Source organism: Acipenser ruthenus, chromosome 25 (genome assembly GCF_902713425.1).
Source record: "Acipenser ruthenus chromosome 25, fAciRut3.2 maternal haplotype, whole genome shotgun sequence".
NCBI lineage: Eukaryota > Metazoa > Chordata > Actinopteri > Acipenseriformes > Acipenseridae > Acipenser > Acipenser ruthenus.
Genome location: NC_081213.1, coordinates 24,249,152 through 24,266,995, shown reverse-complemented (window position 1 = coordinate 24,266,995; position 17,844 = coordinate 24,249,152). Strand labels below are relative to the sequence as shown.

At 37.6% G+C, this 17,844-nt stretch overlaps 1 protein-coding gene across 6 annotated transcripts; it reads left to right on the top strand.

Annotated features, from left to right (window-relative positions):
- The first annotated feature begins 1,104 nt into the window (after positions 1-1,104).
- LOC117414123 (nischarin-like) lies at positions 1,105-17,222 on the top strand. 6 transcript variants are annotated; one of them, XM_058999741.1, is made up of 21 exons: positions 1,116-1,399; positions 2,170-2,253; positions 3,536-3,718; positions 5,761-5,809; positions 5,969-6,132; positions 6,234-6,332; positions 7,129-7,224; positions 8,363-8,515; positions 8,760-8,828; positions 8,935-9,120; positions 9,555-9,683; positions 9,766-9,879; positions 10,632-10,740; positions 11,367-11,479; positions 11,678-11,736; positions 12,306-13,616; positions 14,061-14,244; positions 15,041-15,191; positions 15,457-15,585; positions 15,848-16,009; positions 16,167-17,222. In XM_058999741.1, the coding sequence occupies exons 1-21, from the start codon at positions 1,313-1,315 to the stop codon at positions 16,793-16,795; spliced, it is 4,260 nt and encodes a 1,419-aa protein (XP_058855724.1). In that variant the 5' UTR covers positions 1,116-1,312; the 3' UTR covers positions 16,796-17,222. The 6 variants fall into 6 exon arrangements, 5 of the variants coding, with proteins under 5 accessions (XP_058855726.1, XP_058855727.1, XP_058855724.1 ...); XM_058999742.1 differs by having other exon boundaries at positions 11,364-11,479; positions 12,312-13,616; XM_058999740.1 differs by having other exon boundaries at positions 1,117-1,399; positions 11,364-11,479.
- Positions 17,223-17,844: the final 622 nt, after the last annotated feature.

Genomic DNA, 17,844 nt, shown 5'->3' with positions numbered 1-17,844 from the left:
TATTCAGACACATGAAGCTAACTCTTTCTTTCTCTCAGCAATAGTATTGTATGCGGTCTGGTTGACATCCAGTGACTGGGTTGGCCAAGGTTACGTAGGAGTTGTATTCAAATACGGTAAGCTGCCAGTGCCAGGAGTTCAAGTATGAACTGGAAAAGTAATTGTGTGACCCTTTCTGGTTGATTACGTCCTACAGATTGTGTGTGTGTGTGTGTGTGAGAGAGAGGGGTTTAGATAGCTGCATCAAAGTCTGTTCTCCAGAACGTACCATTCCTTTTCAGACCTTCTGTAACATCAGTGCTGTATGTGATGTTTCCATCAGCCCATATATTTCTATCAGATCTGCTGTCTTGCCCATTGTGACTGAAACTCACTGGCAACAGAAAGATATACAATTTATTTATTTCAGAATCCATGTTAAAAATGCAATGCAGGTAATCCTAATTGTTTGTTCACTAAGTCCTGTAATAATAAGCCTCTGTGTTATGGACTATAAAGGCCTACTGTGAGTTGCAACTACACAGATCTGCCATCTGCATTAGTCAGGTCTATAAACAGGTGGGTAGGGTACTGTAGAAGCAACAGTGACTCCACATAAGGCCTGTCAGTCACCAGACCTGAATCCTACCACCCACTCTAGCTGCTTCACTCTGCAGTACTGTCCACAGCCAAATATGCAAAGAGCTTCTGTTGTGGTATTTTGTTTTTATGAATATCTTTGTGAATGATGCAGTGCATACATCACTCACATAATCATTTGCATGGACATTTATTATTCAGCTACTACTGATTGGCTTTGCTATTAATAGTTATATCCGGGGACCCATTTGTCTGGTTTCAATTAAACTATGCATGGCCCTGGGCATTGCATGATGGAATTTTAAATACCGTGCATGCTGTAGTTTATGGTACTTTTGGTGATACTTTTCATGGTGCTGCTTTCTGTTTTACTGTTTTCAAATTTGTAAAATTGCATATCTGTTAAATAAAGTCTATTTCAAGGTGTTTTGTTACACATGCTTCCAGTTTTGCTAACTGAAACGGTGGTGCAATAATGACACTGTACTCTGTTCTCATGACGATGCGAACATTTACTGCTGTGGGCAGTCGGTTTGAATAAAGTTTAACCAGTTTGAATCGATCTCCTTGCAGCTGTGAAGAAAAAGCAAAACAAAAACAAAGATGGAGACCGGAGGTCTGGGAGAGATGTTTACGTGACAAGAAGGGTAGGATAAGCAATGTAGTGTATTAAATAGCACACAGCATATTATTTTATAGTGTTTGTTGTTTATTTTTATTTAATTTATACAAAATGGAATCTACGGTGTTTCCTGACGAGGCAAACGAAAGAAAGGCGGTCCGAATTGTGGGATCTGAGCTCGTCGTAGAAAACTACACGGTATGTACAAATGCACTTGTTGGTGGTTTTGTTTTATCATTATTTTACCGTCTGATAAACAATCTGCAAGAAATGTTAGTCTATTCTTAAGGGAGGTTGTGAACACGGGTTGCGAGGATTTCCTCTCTAAAGACAAAAAGGGAGTTAACTTTAGTCGATTGTTATTCCCGATAGCTGTAATTGCTTTTATTTGAAAGGTCCGTGTGTTTAAATGTCAATTTTAAAACTTAAATATTGTACTTTACTTTGCATCTAGATCCAGATTTATAGACTGTATTAGACTACAAAAATAATCCCATACAAACTAGGTGATGCTGTATCGTGTCACAAGGTCGATTGTCATTAATTGGTCAAAGAAATATTAGTCGGGGGATTACAGTAGATTCGAATCCCATCCTCAATGGCAGTTTAATGTCAGATGGGAGGAAGGGGCTACAGCAACTGAAATTGCAGATACACTGTGCGCTAATTATGGGGCTTGCTGGTTCCTGTCAGTCAATCGTGGCACCATACTGTACTAAATCATTTTTGCATTTGCATGCAATTTTCGAATTATTACTTATGGTTGCTGCCTACCTACAAATTACTGTCAGTATCACATATACTGTAATTAAGTAATGTTGAATGCCCATTCTTGCTGATATATATTTTTTCTAGACTGAAAATTGACTTATTCTGTACAGCAATGGTTAATGGGTTATAAACTGTAAGTTACCTACTTATAATAAATTTATTGATTTAACTTTTTTATTATTATTATTATTATTCAGGTTTACATAATAGAGGTGAATGTTGGAAACCACAAGTGGACTGTCAAGCACCGCTATAGTGATTTTCATGATCTGCATGAAAAGGTAATCTTTGAAGAAGCATGAACATATGCTAATAGAATTCTTTTTTTCTACCGCCTCCCATTTACACTTGCTAGCTGTTCCAAAGAGCAAGTTTCATGCACTACAGTCTACCCAGCATGCTGTGATCAAGGGGAAAGATTACATTATTTTCTCACTGCTTATAAGTACTGTGAAAGCAGAATGTTTAGTGCAATGACATGCTTACATTATGCAGGCAAAAACCCATTATATAAGATTCCAAAGTCCTTTCTGAGTGCAGACAAACAGAGCTCAAAACACCATGTACTCTGACTGCTTTAGACTTACCTGTTCTTATAACAGTTAACCATTTTAGAGGAACAGGGTTCAGGAGAAGGTTGATGTCATTGTTTGAACTTAGGATCTTCTGCATTGCAATCAGTATCCGAACCACTGGGCACTGGGAAAAAAAAAATGTGTCATATGAGCTTGTGAGTTTTAAAAGTAATTTGTAGATACCCAAAGGGCAGTATGTTGGGGGGGAAATGTAAACCTATGAATAAATGCTGACGCAAAATTTAGGAAACATGTTCCCGTTTCACACAGACGAGTTATGACCGCTCAGAACCGGCACTGATGCATCATTTTGGTCTGTGTGAATTGCCTATACTGTCACAGAGCCTTCATATTTTATGCCTTCTCACAACTCCTATGTGAAAGGCTACGCTGGCACTTAAGAGCTATAGTGGGCGTGGATTGAAAATCAACATCCCACGTGACTGTATACCGGACATGTTGGGTATTTTTGTCGTCGTTACACTCTTTCATTTTTTTCAAATACAATGGCTGATCAAGAACAAGGTAGTAATTGGAGTCTGGAATAAGTTAAGGAATTGTTAACTTTACAGGCTGACGAGGAGGTGAATTCACAAATAGAAGGGACGGTACGTGATGCTGTAATTTATGTCCGAATTGCAGTTGCCATGAAAACGATCTGTTGACTGACAGGTCTGAAAGTTGTACTCCCATGATCCCTTTGGCTGTGTGAAAGGGTTATGACAGTATTATACCGGCATAGGTTGTGCAATTTCATGCTGTGTGAATGGGTATATTAAAGATTTTTTTTTTTTTAAATGTCTCTGAGACGACTCAGTAGCGGCACTTGTGTGTGAAAGGGGCTATTATGTCTGAAATAAAATACGTATAGCAGTGTATTTCAAACTACTGCTGTGATACTTAAACTAGGATATTGCACAATTGTTTCCACTGATACAAATAGTGCAAAAAGTAAAGCACTCTCAGACTGTCCATTTTTTGCTTCCAGCTCACTGCAGAGAAGAAGATTGACAAGAACCTGCTTCCACCAAAGAAAATCATTGGTAAAAACTCTAAAAGCCTGGTGGAAAAGAGACAAAAGGAACTCGAAGTATACCTGCAAACTCTGCTGGCCAAATTCCCTCTGGCTGCACCCAAAGTCTTGTCTTGTTTTCTGAATTTTCATCTATATGTAAGTTTTTACTTACAGTAGTTGCTTAATACAGTAGTTGCTTAATACTTTTCTTTCACTTCTATGTATTGTTAGGCAACAAGGCCAAAGCTTAGAATTATGTTAGTCATTCTTTCTTTAAGATCTCCTTTCATTTAAAAATTAAATCAACACTTCTACAGCAAAACTACCCACACAGAGGTTTTGCATGTCTGTATGAGCATAAAAGCTTAAGTATCTGACCATAAATTTCTGTGGCCACTGTGCTGACAAATGAGACATACTCTGCTTTGTTCCTTTGTGCCACTGTGGAGTTATATTTATTGTCCTTGTAAATGTAGGTATGGATGGAATAAATTGCTTAAGTGTTGTTTATGTTCTGTCAGGGACAATTAATATACAATGTGTTGGTGAGAGGCATTGGCAGCACATAGTATTAGTATCTAGGGACAGCTATAATGTGTATGAAATATTTATCAGTACCAGGAGTGTCTTAAATATGTCTATTAAAAGTAGTCCTCAGTTATGACCTGTTTCTTGCAACACCTTTCACAAATACGAATGCCTCAATATTGCTGAATTGAGACTAAACTAAATTTAGAAACTACACTGATAAATGCTATGTCTGCGGTAGCTTCTTATGATTTTAACTCGTGGCAGGTAATCAAGGAGACCAGAAGTAGTTTTTTTTTTTTTCCACATTCATTGTAGGTTTTTCAGCGGGGCAGGGTTTGCCTGCTGTTTGCCAGATGAGCACTCATTACAGTAGATGCTGAAGCCTTGCTTTTCCTTCATCGTGACAAGGTTCTCCGTCCTTGGACAACTCCCAGTTTTGCAAGCCAGTATCTGTCTTGACTCGAGGCAGTTTTTGTTACCTAAGTTGCCTCGGACATGTATCTACAGTAAATACTTAATTTGTGTAAACTTTAAAGTTCACTGTCCGTTTATAGCGTGACAGTGGAACGTGTGACAAACAGCATTGGAATGCTGTGCAGTGTTTAGATAATTGTAGAACATGGTTTATTAAACAGAATTGCATCCTTGACTCTTTGTATTTTAAGTAAACTCACTTTTCTTTCCTGTATTTGTTCAGTAGGTTTAAGTATTTATTTTGGGCTGATTTGCAAGGTTACAGAGGTGTTGATTTGTCGGTTGGCTTTAACTCTTAACCCAAGGGAAAGCTTAAAATGCATCATGCATCATTTATATGTTGACTTGAAAGCTGTCAGCAGCCTCTGTAAGTCTAGGTATAGCCGCATTGGAATAGTGCTGGACTTATCCTTAATTAAATACTGTGGAAAATATCAGTACTGCGAAAACCTGTCACTGTTTAAATTATTAAATGTGTTTGTCAGGTTCCAGCAAGTTAAGAAATATAGCTATAAAAAACTGCAGCAGTGATTTGCAGTGCTTCAGTTGCTTCCAGTTGAATTCAAGTTCTTCCTGGAATAAAGTAAATCTAGATCCTTCTGTAAATAATTTAAAAACCAACACTTTTATTTTCAAATGAATTTAGATTTTTCACACTTTGTTTTTACACCTTAAATCACCTCTCTCTCTCTCTCTCTCTCTCTCTCTCTCTCTCTCTCTCTCTCTCTCTCTCTCTCTCTCTCTCTCTCTCTCTCTCTCTCTCTCTCTCTCTCTCTCTCTCTCTATATATATATATATATATATATATATATATATATATATTCACTTAAATTGTGCAAAGATCACCATTTCATTTCATGGTAAACCTGGGCCATGCTTTTGCCTCTGATTGGTATATAGGGGTACAGCAAAAAAAAAGTCTAATGAAGGGAAATATGCAAACAGAAAGTGGACTTGTTATACTTGATTGCAATGTAAGGCCAGTCTTTTAATGGAATGGCAGTTACTATCTTTTCATGAAAGTGTAATTCGTAGCTCAAAAAGTTTGTTTTTTATTAGCAAGCCCTTAATCTTCCATCCTCAGTAATGTGTGTATGAAATGTAGACTTACCTTATTTAGTAGCTCAATACAAAGTAAAGAATCTAGTTATTTTACCTCATTTATTATTAAAGCTTCTCTCTCTGTTTTGCAGGAAATAAATGGAATTACAGCAGCACTGGCTGAAGATCTGTTTAATAAAGGTAATGTATTAGAATAGCTCTGATCTTTAAGGAAACAATTAAAATAAAAAAGTTATATGTGGAAATACAGGCAAAAATGACACTTTTTGGATAATGAATCTATAATTAAATACCTGAACAAACTTTCATTTTGAATTGACTGTATTTTTTTTTCTTTAGGAGAGCAACTTCTTGTGGCTGGACAGGTATTCTGTCTCCGGCCTTTACAGTTATATGCAATCACCCAGCAGCTCCGACTGGCCAAACCCACCTGTGCTAATGGGGATGCCAAAGCAGACCTGGGGCACATTCTAGATTTTACCTGTAGACTCAAATATTTGAAGGTAAACTTTTATATAAGTTGAATTATTCTAACTAGTAAGAAATGTAACTGTTCAGAACTACCTGCACAAAGGAAACATGAAAATATATTTTTTCTCTCCAGGTCAGTGGCAGCTCCCAAGGTTCTGTCGGCAGCAGCAATATCCAGGAGCACCTCCTCCCATTTGACTTATCAGTATTCAAGTCACTTCTTCAGATAGAGGTATTGCAGAATATCAGTAATCACCAAAAAATCAATCAAGTCTTTTCTTAAATCAAGTTTGATTTACAATTAGTATATTCTGTAGTAAACAAACTGGCTTTTTATTAGCCTACTTCAAGGCTTGCTAATGCATATTTTTATAATGAAAATAAATCATATACAGGTATACAAAATAAACAAGCTCAATATGATCCTGCCAAATACACATCTCTTTTCAACTGAAACATGGTTTTTGTATAGATCCTGTTTTTTTTTTTTTTTTTTTTTTTTAATTTAGTCGTCGCCAATTATTTTTACCCCGGTTTTCACCCCAATTTAGCATGCCCAATTATTATCTGTATCCCCGGCTCACCGCTCGCAACCCCCCCGTCGACTCAGGAAACGGAGGCTGAAACACGCGTCCTCTGAAACGTGCTCCTTCCAAGCCGTCATTTTTCGCACTGCAGATCCACAGCAATGCTACCAGACCTATAGTGCCGGAGGACAACACAGATCTGGCGGCTCCGCTGCAGAGCCACAGGCGCCCTTTCGGCCACAGGGGTCGCTGATGCGCGGTGAGCCGTGGATTCCCCTGCCGACCTAAGCCCTCCCTACCCGGGCAGCGCTCAGCCAATTGTGCGCCGCCCCCTAGGAACTCTCGGTCACGGTCAGCTGTGACATAGCCTGGATTCGAACCAGCGATCTCCAGGCTATAGGGCACATCCTGCGAGGAGCGCCTTTACTGGATGCGCCACTCGGGAGCCCCCCGTGTAGATCCTGTTGTATAGTCCATGCTTTTATATTTTTCTTTTTACAGATTAGTCACTGTGAAGCAAAACAGATACAAGGACTTCCTTTTTTAAAGCCGACCGTGGCTACAATGGGTGTGCGCTATTCAGCATCATCAATGAAGGTACAGCATCTGGATTATTATTATTATTATTATTATTATTATTATTATTATTATTATTATTATTATTATTTCTTAGCTGACGCCCTTATCCAGGGCGACTTACAATTGTTACAAGATATCACATTATTTTTATGTACAATTACCCATTTATACAGTTGGGATTTTACTGGAGCAAGCTAGGTAAAGTACCTTGCTCAAGGGTACAGCAGCAGTGTCCCCACCAGGGATTGAACCCGAAGACCCTCCAGTCAAGAGTCCCGAGCCCTAACCACTACTCCACACTCCTGCCCAGATATATGACATGTATTAGTATCTAATCATTTTGAATAACCATGTAGTTGCACAGTTCTATTGCTGATTAATTTACCATGGATTTCAGAAAACCAAAAAAAGTTTGTTTGCCTGATTCCCAGTGTAGTTAGCATTGGCATTTCGATGGATCCGTAGAGTGTGTGTGTTTACTACGAATTTATAGTGCATTTTTCTGTACAATACTGTAATAAATCACTCCCCTTTTAGAGGATAACCATGTAGCTACACAGTTTGTTTGGATCTTGGATCGGGTTCTTTATCAGTACCTTTTACATGACATGAAGTAGTCAGATTTCCTCTGAAGTCAGATCCCACACAGTCAGATAAGGAAATCTGAAAAGCATTTATGGTGAAGGAACTTCAAAATCTGATTGTATTCCCTGTTCATATGAAAATTCCCATTATCAGATCTCAGTAAACTTTTGCTGTATTCCTTAAATTTTTTATAGTCAGTGATGTTTTGCCATTTTTTTTTAAAATTTTTTATAAATGTCAGGCGAGTTTTGAAGTTTCAGGAGGCAAGGTAAATTATTACTGTCCGCATTCATACAAAACATAATTTACAGGACATATCTGGGTTACACGTGATGTGTTCTAACAGCTGCATACCAAGTGTAGCTTTTGGAATCTGTTTAATTGCTGGAAAAAAATAAAGAAGTGGAGCATGATCTTTCCCCTGACAATAGGTTTCTGGAGCACCATGAGGTAAACGAAAGACTATGCATTGTTCATTCTTAGACACAGACACTGACAGGCTCTTCCTTTACATTTCCCCAAGCTGTTTGTACATATTAATACTTCTTCTATCCCCTGCTTTCATTCCCAGGATATACTGGTACCAGAAGCCTCTGAATTCGATCACTGGGTAGCGGAGGGAGTGTCATCAGACTGTCCAGTCACAGCTGTTATTCCGACTTGGAAGAACTTAACAACACTTGACATGAGTCATAATCGGATAATGTGCATTGATGAGTCTGTGGTAAGCAGCCAAAAAAAAAAAAAAGGAGTTTGTTTTTAAATAGGTGTTTGCTTGCATTTTAATAATCCATAAATGTGATTACTTTTTGATTCCCAAATTTGAAGAGTAGTTTCAATTTGTGTTTGATTCTGTTCTGGATATTCTTTCATTGTATTTATGATCATAGACAGACTGATTTGATAAAGCTAACTACCTGTGTAGATATTTTTAGAATGTAGTATGATACTAATTATTTATTTTACAGAAATTAATACCAAAAGTTGAATTCCTGGACCTCGGTCACAATGAGCTGTCTCTTGTAGAGAACTTGCAGGTAAGAGCATAACCTTGTTTATTTGAACTTCTGTTAGTAGGGGGGTCATCTGTTGAAATGAGAAATCATAATCCCTACAAATGTAATATGTCTTGTCTTGTTACAGCATCTATATAACCTGATTCACCTGGATCTGTCTTACAATAAACTTGCAGTATTAGAAGGTGTTCACACAAAGCTTGGAAACATCAAAACGCTGAATTTGGCAGGAAACCTTCTGGAAAGTCTTTCTGGTCTTTGTAAACTTTATTCTCTTGTAAACTTGGATTTAAGCAACAATAAACTAGCCCAGGTAATGTATTTTCTCAAAGCAAATACACATTCATACAGTAGACCATATAAAGTCTTGTTTTACCCATCACAAAATAAAGGGTACCTTTGCTATTGTCTAGAACTTCCACATGCTATTTAATAGTTTTTTTTATTTTTTATTTTTAATTCTCTGGATCTACATTACAGATTCACTGCATGTATATTTTAAACATATATAATATGGATTTGATGGATTTTATTGATTTGAGAAATAATGCTTAAACTTAAACACTGTACACCTTTAGCAGGGATCTATGTGCCAGTTACATGTTATTTTTTTCCCCATAGAAGACAGGGAAAATATTTTGTAAGGTTATCTTTTTACCAAAGCTATTTAATGCAAAAAATATATATATATATATAGTGTTTAAACTTCACGTATTGTTACTATGATGTTGGTTTTTAATCTTTCAGTTTGAAGAAATTAAACACATTGGAAGTTTACCCTGTTTGGAAAAACTGACTCTGTCCAACAACCCCTTAAGCATCATTCCTGATTACAGAACCAAGGTGCTTGCACAGTTTTGGGACAGAGCATCAGAGGTATGTGTTATCTGAGCAGTCTGGTGAATAGGCAGTGCTCTGCTTTATAATACTGATGTAGCTGTGTTTCTGTGCACTATAGGTATGCTTAGACAACGCTGCTCCAACAGAGAAGGAGATGGACACTGTGGAAGTGTTAAAAGCCATTCAGAAAGCCAAAGAAGCAAAGGACAGGATGAATAATACAGAGAAAAAGGTGAGGCAGAAAAAGAAACTAAAATACAAAGAAAAATCTGTCTGCTTTTACTCTGTACATACTATAGCAGCACTAATAGATTTCCAGGGTGATGGTTTAAGAATTCCTTTTCCAGGTAAATGCAAGAGAATATCCTTCCTCTCAACATCTGTAGAAATATAACATAAAATGATTACTTCAGTAATCTATAAATTGTGTTGGGATTGAACACATTCTGAGTATTCAACTTGATGTCATTCACCCTGATGATTTTAAAGATACAGTCCCATAATTAAGCATTAGCATCCAAGTAAATGGATAGGACTTCACTAAATGTCTACTTTTTACCTCAAGGAAATAATAAAGCTTGATGGCTTACTGCAAAAAGATGGCTGTCTACACAAAATACAAACGTTCAATTTCCTGCCAGCATCTGTTGTGTATGCATGCATAAACAAGCCCAGGAGGAAGATTTTTTTTTCATAGATCATTCCATTTCTCTAAGCCTAAGTAGAATGCTTGAGTCAATTTATTATTTATGAATTCCTGATTCTTTTCTGTGTGCTGTTGGTATAGTTATCAGTAGGCTTCAAAGCATTACTCTTGTCACAAGAGATTAGTTTTAGCATGTATTACAGTACACATACCCCTGTGCAGTCATCAGTACAGTCTTCGTGTGTGTTTCAAAGACGCTCCTTGTACTCCTGTGCAGATGCTTTGTAATATCAATGGTGCCTGTCAGTGTTTCACCATGTCCACGATCTCTTTGTCAGATCAGTGAGGACTCCAAGCTTTCTGCTGCCAGTTCCAAACCCAACTGCTCCTCTTTCACTGCTCCGCCCTCCTCTCCCTCTCTGCCCCATCCTGCCAGCTCCAGCCAAGGTAATCATGTATGTATCAGGCTGCTGGGGCTGGGCTCTTTTCTGGGTCTGCTCTTCTGTGCTGCACTGGTGCTTGCTAGGGAAATAGACGTTAGAAGTCCTCAAGTCTGTAAAAGAAAAAAAAAAAAAGACGCGTCGTACTGAGATTTGTTTGTTTAAAGATTTAGAAGACGTTCTAAGCTTAATCAATTTACTGATCAATACATGATCTGTATTAAAAAAAATGTTTTTAGAATTATATATGACATTACTGATTTAAATTTCAGTCGCCCAATATATTTAAAGATTACTAAGATGGTTGAGCACTATTTTTGTGATACAATATATTTGGTAAATTTGCTTTCAGTCGACCAGTGTGTGTGCTTTTTAACAAAGCATGTTTCTAATAAGCTGGCAAAGATTTTCTTATGAATTAGTTCATGGCTGTTGTATACATTTTCCAACTTGCATGTCACGCTGAGCTATCTGAGCGTAATTTGCTATTTGTTTTGAAGGCCGATTCTTTCCTTTCTATCACTTAATGGAAACTGTTTGTTATAGATGGAGAAAAGAGTTGTGTTGTGTAAAAACTACAGTATGTAAAGAGACAAAAGTTAACTTGGATTCTTTGTTTTTTTATCTCAGTAGTAGTATGTAAAAACACAGCCCAAGTTAGCAATGATATATCGACTCCTATGGATTCTGCAATTACCCAGCGATGCACCAATATACACAATTCTGCTTGTGAGGATACAATACAGGTAATTTTTCATAAGCCTTCATAATATATTAATTGTGTACAGTAAATGTAATTATTTAATCTAAAGCATTGCCTTTTTTAAATTCATCATGCGTGCCTTATCTTGTTAATTGTTATTAGTAGGACCAATTTCACTAAAAAGAAGTGTGTATTGTAACTGTTGCTGTTCAGCTATCTTTTTCTTCTTTCCTCTGTACAGGTTAAACATACATATGGATCCAGTTTGTTACCCATAAATGTGACTGAACAGCACTTTAGGTACAGAGAATATATTACATTTGATGATGAAAATTGTTAAAATTAGGGACATTTACTTTTAGTTGCAGCATTTTAAAGAATTTTCTGGTACTGTGATTGTAGGGGCTGTCAATATTTATGTTACATTATTTTTTTTAGAACAATCTATTGTCGCTGTTGATTATGTGTAATTATACTTCATTATTTGCTCAGTAGAAATGCTTTCCACAACCCTACATGGAAATGATCTTGATTTGTACTGGCTTGCTTGCATGTTGGTGTTTTTTTAGTAGCATGAGTGCATACAACCAGATTAATACCTAAATACCTTACAACTAAACAATTTCAGCATGCATTAATCTGAATATACTGTATAAACTAATGTGCTTGATATTGTTTACTCATGTGTATTAAATAGCACAGTAAAATGTAATTACATTATTGTTAGTTTTAGTAAACCCCTCCATATTTAAGTTTTACAGGATTAAGTTTGTGGGGTAAAAAAACACCACAAATGGTTATACAGTACAAGTAGTTAGTGATTTGGATGACTACAGTTACTTATTCACTAAACCTATTATTTTTTTCAGTTACAGTTGTCATTGTGCAGAGGACGAAGACAGCATGTGGACCAATTGGAAAAAGACCCAAGTGCTACCTTTTTCTTGTGTCTCTTACACTGCTACTAACCTGGACTTTACGTCACATTTAACTGGACTTATTAGGAATGCCATGTGGGAAGAACATCTCAAAGCATCCAAGACCAGCATGCATGTGGATACAGTCCACGAATCATTGAGCCAGGCTTCAGGAGATGGCTATTTCGAAATGGGACTTGATGAGGGGGAGCATGGTTCAGGCTGCACCGCTTCTTCAGATGCTACAGCTGAAAGTTGTGAAGAGGCAGGTGAAGAGCTTATCCAAATTAAGAAAGTCTTTTGGGTTTACTGCATTCAGGTCAACAAAGATTTAAGCCAGTTTGCATCTTGTGTTGTGTTGACTGACAATCTGCTGGCTGTGTTCCAAATTCTTCATCAAGAACTGACTGGAAACAGGCAAAGTGTCACAGGTAACATGGAAAATGTCTTGACCGTCCCATTCATAGAGATAGAAGCAGTTGGCTTTGACGTTCCAGAAACCTGTCTTTCCTTGAAGTTGAAGACAAGTGATACTTACTGGTACTTTCTTTCGGATTCACAGAATTTGAAAGAGATCTACTCTTGTTTAAACATGTTTAATTCGGCTGTGAAAAATTCCAGTTCAGCACAGGAGTTTATCAGTCAGCTTTTGGAGTCCCATCAGCTAACAGATGGTGACACTGTTGTTAAAGGTGCCTTTGCCGCTCACCTTCTTAACCTTGCAGAGGTTGCCCCCTGTAACCAGCAAATCCACAGCTTCCCAACTGACTCTTCAAGTGAGGCGAAGAACTCTCCGTATTCGGATATCCTCTCGTTCACGTGGCAGTCGGAGACACACCAAGACCCTGTTTATGTGCCCTGTCTGCTCTTCTTAACGCCCAGTCAGCTGTGTATTATGAAAGTGAACTTTGTTGCACTCACGAAAAAAGCCAAGACACTTGAAGAGAAGAGATGGGTGGAGTTAATTCAGATCCCGCTTGCTTCTGTGCTTCTTCATCCCAAACAAGGTTGCAGTAGCAGCACCCAGCCAGCTGGTGCCTTCAGGGATGGCCATGTCCTGGAACTCATGACCCGGCTCAAGTTTGTCACCGCTGTCTTTCTCCTGCCCCATGACAAGTTCCTGTTTCTGAGTCTGTTCAGTCAGCTTAGAGCCAGCCTGCAGGATGTGAAGACCATTGCTTTCTTCAAGGTGAAAAAATGTCACGGTTCAATAAAGAGCTGTCCCTTGAGCCCCACAATGACCCGAAGAACTCTTAAGAGCAGGTACAGTGAAGCTACTGTGTATTCACAGCATGGTAACGGAATGCTACAACATTTCTAACTGCACTTGCTCTTCTCTTGCTCATAAACATCTAAAGCTTTTGTGTGACCAGCACCTAAAATTCTATTAATCATATTTCAAGTTTATGGAAATATTTCTTTTGTCACTTTTTATGGAATGATACTGTACTGATATTACTATGTATTTGCCAACATGAAAATCAAGAAAATAAACATCCGATTGGTCAGTTTTTGCATTTTAACTGTATGCTGTGTGGCGTTGGGCCCTGTATGTTGTATCTTCCCGGCTCTGTATTGGTTACAGTTGTAAGATTGTAACTTACTAGTTTATTGTATTGTATGTGCATGCTATTGACTGGTTCATATTGCAAGATGTTTCATTAAGTGTGTGTGTTTTTTTTTTCTTCTATTTTTTTGTTCCTGCAGCCCTCAGGGTCTCCAAAGGCCTCATTTAACCCTTTCCTTGCTGTATCCTTCTGACCCTTTGATACAGAAACTGACCGATGAGAACCAATGTCCATTTCACCTGTCTGTTTCCCCATCTCTTCACTTCTTAACAGGACTGAAAGGGAATGATTTGGTGGAGTTTTTCTATAACAGTGTTGCTGAGGTAACTTTTTTTTTTTTTCTTAACACATAAATTCACATCACAAACTGTATAAGTGCAATATGTAAACCATAGTTTATGACACAGACCAGTACGGTGCCATAGTATATAGTCTGTTGGTTTCTAAATGAGCTGAAGTTGAGCTGCTCTTTTTCTGGGGTGTCCCAGTCTGATCTTTTGCTGAAGAGCCCAGAGATGTTTTACCTGTGTGGTTATATATCAACCACTTTCCAGCCTGCAAGGCAAATTATGTTCTTTACCTGACTAAAAAGCAAAGAGCACAGTCGGTGTTGAAAGCAAGAGCCAAATACAACAGAAGGCAATCACACTGTAGAAAGGAAAGGAAAAAACAAATGCCAAGTTTCCCAATTCATTACTTTAATCACGCTACTGAAAAAGGTCATCTAGTTAAAATACTGTACCCTTTGTCTTATTTTAGTACGTTAACTAAAAGCATGACAGCTTCCATTATTATTGAATGATTTACTATTGCGGTACCATTACAAAGAATATGATGATGCTATTTTCTCAACACATTTACTTTCCAAAACTTGGGAGGATGTCTTATGATTTTTAGCTCCAATCCACTGTTCTGGAAGGTCAAAGGTTTGAATCCTAACCAACACCATTGGTAGCATTTTGTGGTTGGAGATGATGTGCTTTGGATACAACTTTCAGTAACCTATACCTTATCCTAATGACCTGGCTCATGAACAGTGGGGGGATCTCAATGTGCTGTAACTGCTGAAGGTATTTCTGACAAACTAAAGACTTTAATGTTGTTCCCCTTTTATTGCAGGTGGAGAATGAAGACATAAAGCACCTCTTGTGGTCCTCTGTGGTGTTTTATAAAGCTCCTGATGTGGAAATCACTGCCTGCATAATGCTGTCTACAAAAGCGGTTTATTTTGTTCTTCATGATTCTGCTGCTCAACTTGGTGATCAATCCCGTAAGCATGCTCCCATTCTCCAATTTTGCACCCTATAATCATAAAGAATGCATGATAAAAGATGCACATCACCTGGAACAAGTGGACTTGTCTAATTATTTTAAGGCACAGTTTAAATACAGGTATGTTTGCATCCCAAAATTTGAGTGCCCTATAAAATCACTTCCTTGAAAAAGGAGGCTTGTTTCTAAAGATGACGTGCAAAACTGTCATATCCATGCTGGCCTTGTGGTTTGATTGAAATGTTTTTCTTTATTTTTTGCAGTAGTTTGGGATTGGAAGCCCTCTGATCATGAAAAAAGAGACTTCCTCCATTCATACTGCTTCACAATTAAGCTGAATGACCTGCAATCAGTAAATGTCGGGCTTTTTGATCAGTACTTCAGAGTAGCGGGTGAGTAACACAAGTGCTAAATAACAGTCTACACTGAACTGACTGTAAGCAAACAATTGTAACCTTGTAGTTTTAGTACAAAGGTTTTTGTTGTGTATTGGATTTTTCTTTAATGTACCACTTCCATATGATTGTACAGTATTCTTAAAAGACAGTTTGCAACAGCTTATGATTTATGTTGTGAAATTGATTGAAACACTTTGGTGTAAATCTAACAGTGTTTATTAATTGAATATAAAGTAATATTTTCTTTTTCTTTCAGGTCCTTCAGCAGATCACATCATCTCCTGTCTGACCAGAGACAGCTACAGTACCCATGCCTTTATACAGCAGCTCATGTCTGTCCTGTCCTTCCTAGCAAAGACACCATCTCCAGAGCCAGTTGAACAAGATTTCTACACTGAATTTGGAAACAAAAGCACAGGTAGGGAGGGGTCACTTCTCGCAGGCTCTGTTGTCATGACATACCATCTTCTTTTTGATGCACAGACCTAGAATGTTTGTTCTTCTCAAAATAACTTGTGAGTCTCTGTTATTGGCTGCACACTTATGTTTAGTGTTTTGATCTCTATTCCCAACAGGCAAAATGGAAAACTATGAGCTTGTTCATTCTAGTCGAGTGAAGTTCATATACCCAAGTGAGGAAGAGATCGGGGACCTGACCTATATTGTTGCAGAGAAAATGGGAGACCTGGCTAATCTGCACGCGTATAACATCCTCCTGTACGTACTGGCTTTTCAAGTGTGTCGCTCCAAAAGCACAATATCAGAGGACCAGCATCTCCTTCATCCCAAAACACTCATTCTCACAGGCTCAGACATGTTCCTGTTTGATGAGGATTACGTCAGCTACCCACTGCCTGATTTTGCTAAGGAACCCCCTAAGAGAGACAAATACCGCTTGACCGATGCCAGGAGAATCCGTGACCTTGACCGGGTGTTGATGGGCTATCAGACTTATCCGCAAGCACTTACCTTTGTGTTTGATGATCTTGAAAGTCCTGACTTATTATGTAACTTGACAATGGACCATTTTGCCAGTGAGTTTAATACTTCCGGCCTGAAAACAAGAACTGGCAGTGTTGACAAGGAGGTCCAGTGGTGCATTTTTGTGCCTGGTTCAGACAGCCGAGAAAAGCTCATCTCCTTGTTGGCTCGCCAATGGGAGCTACTCTGCAGCAGGGAGCTACCATTGGAGCTCACTGGCTAAAGCATAAAAGCACATTTAAGTGTTACTTATTAATGGGCAAACCACTAAAAGATACACTTTTGCTGTATATAGTTTCTTCACTCTGCATCCTGGGAAATTGTACATCAACCAAAGGAGTCTTGGGCTAATTAACTTATTTTCATTATCTGTGTATCATGATTGTGTCTTACTATTTACAATAAGTATTTGTGTACTGTATATAATAGTTAAAGCATGTTGTGTGTCCATGTGCACCCTCTGTTCATATCAAATGTGGTATTTTATTTAGAAATCTGCAAATGTATTATTTAATATGTGGGGAAACTCTCGTAGACCCCTTTTCAACCTTTTTATTTTTAAATCCAAAGTACTTGTATGTTATGTTATCTCTGTAATGAGGTATTTAATCATGGGTAATAAAAATAAATCCCACCCAATACCAATTTGATAGATGTTTGTTCTGCAGGTCTTTTTAGAATTGAAACGTGCTGGAGGGTGTATTTCAAATATATATACTTGCTCGTAGCACTGTTTTGCAACTTCCGAAACACCAAACACCCTTTGTACATATACGTGTATAAAAAAATATTAAGCAAGAGTACAAAGCATAGCATATTTCCATTATGTATTGAACAATACAACAGTTGAGTAAATAATCTAAACTCAATATAAGTATCATTTATAGCACATGTCTTGAAATATGACTTTTACATTGTTTTAAAAACTTTATAAATGCAACACTCTATATATAGGCCAGGCAGATGGTCTCATTGGACTGCAGTGGAAGAAAGAACACATTTTAGAACAGAAATATGTTTTTTCTTTACATTCCTGTGGACCTCATGATGATGATGATGGGAAACTGTTATATCTACCACAAACCATATATATATATTTTATATTATATATATATATATATATATATATATATATATATATATATATATATATATAAAATAGCTGCTAAAAGTCTCGTACAGAAGTTCAGTTTACTATTAAAAATGGAACTACTGTTCAAACAATAACCATCACAACATAATTTCAGGGAAGTGAAATCCTGCAGCACAACT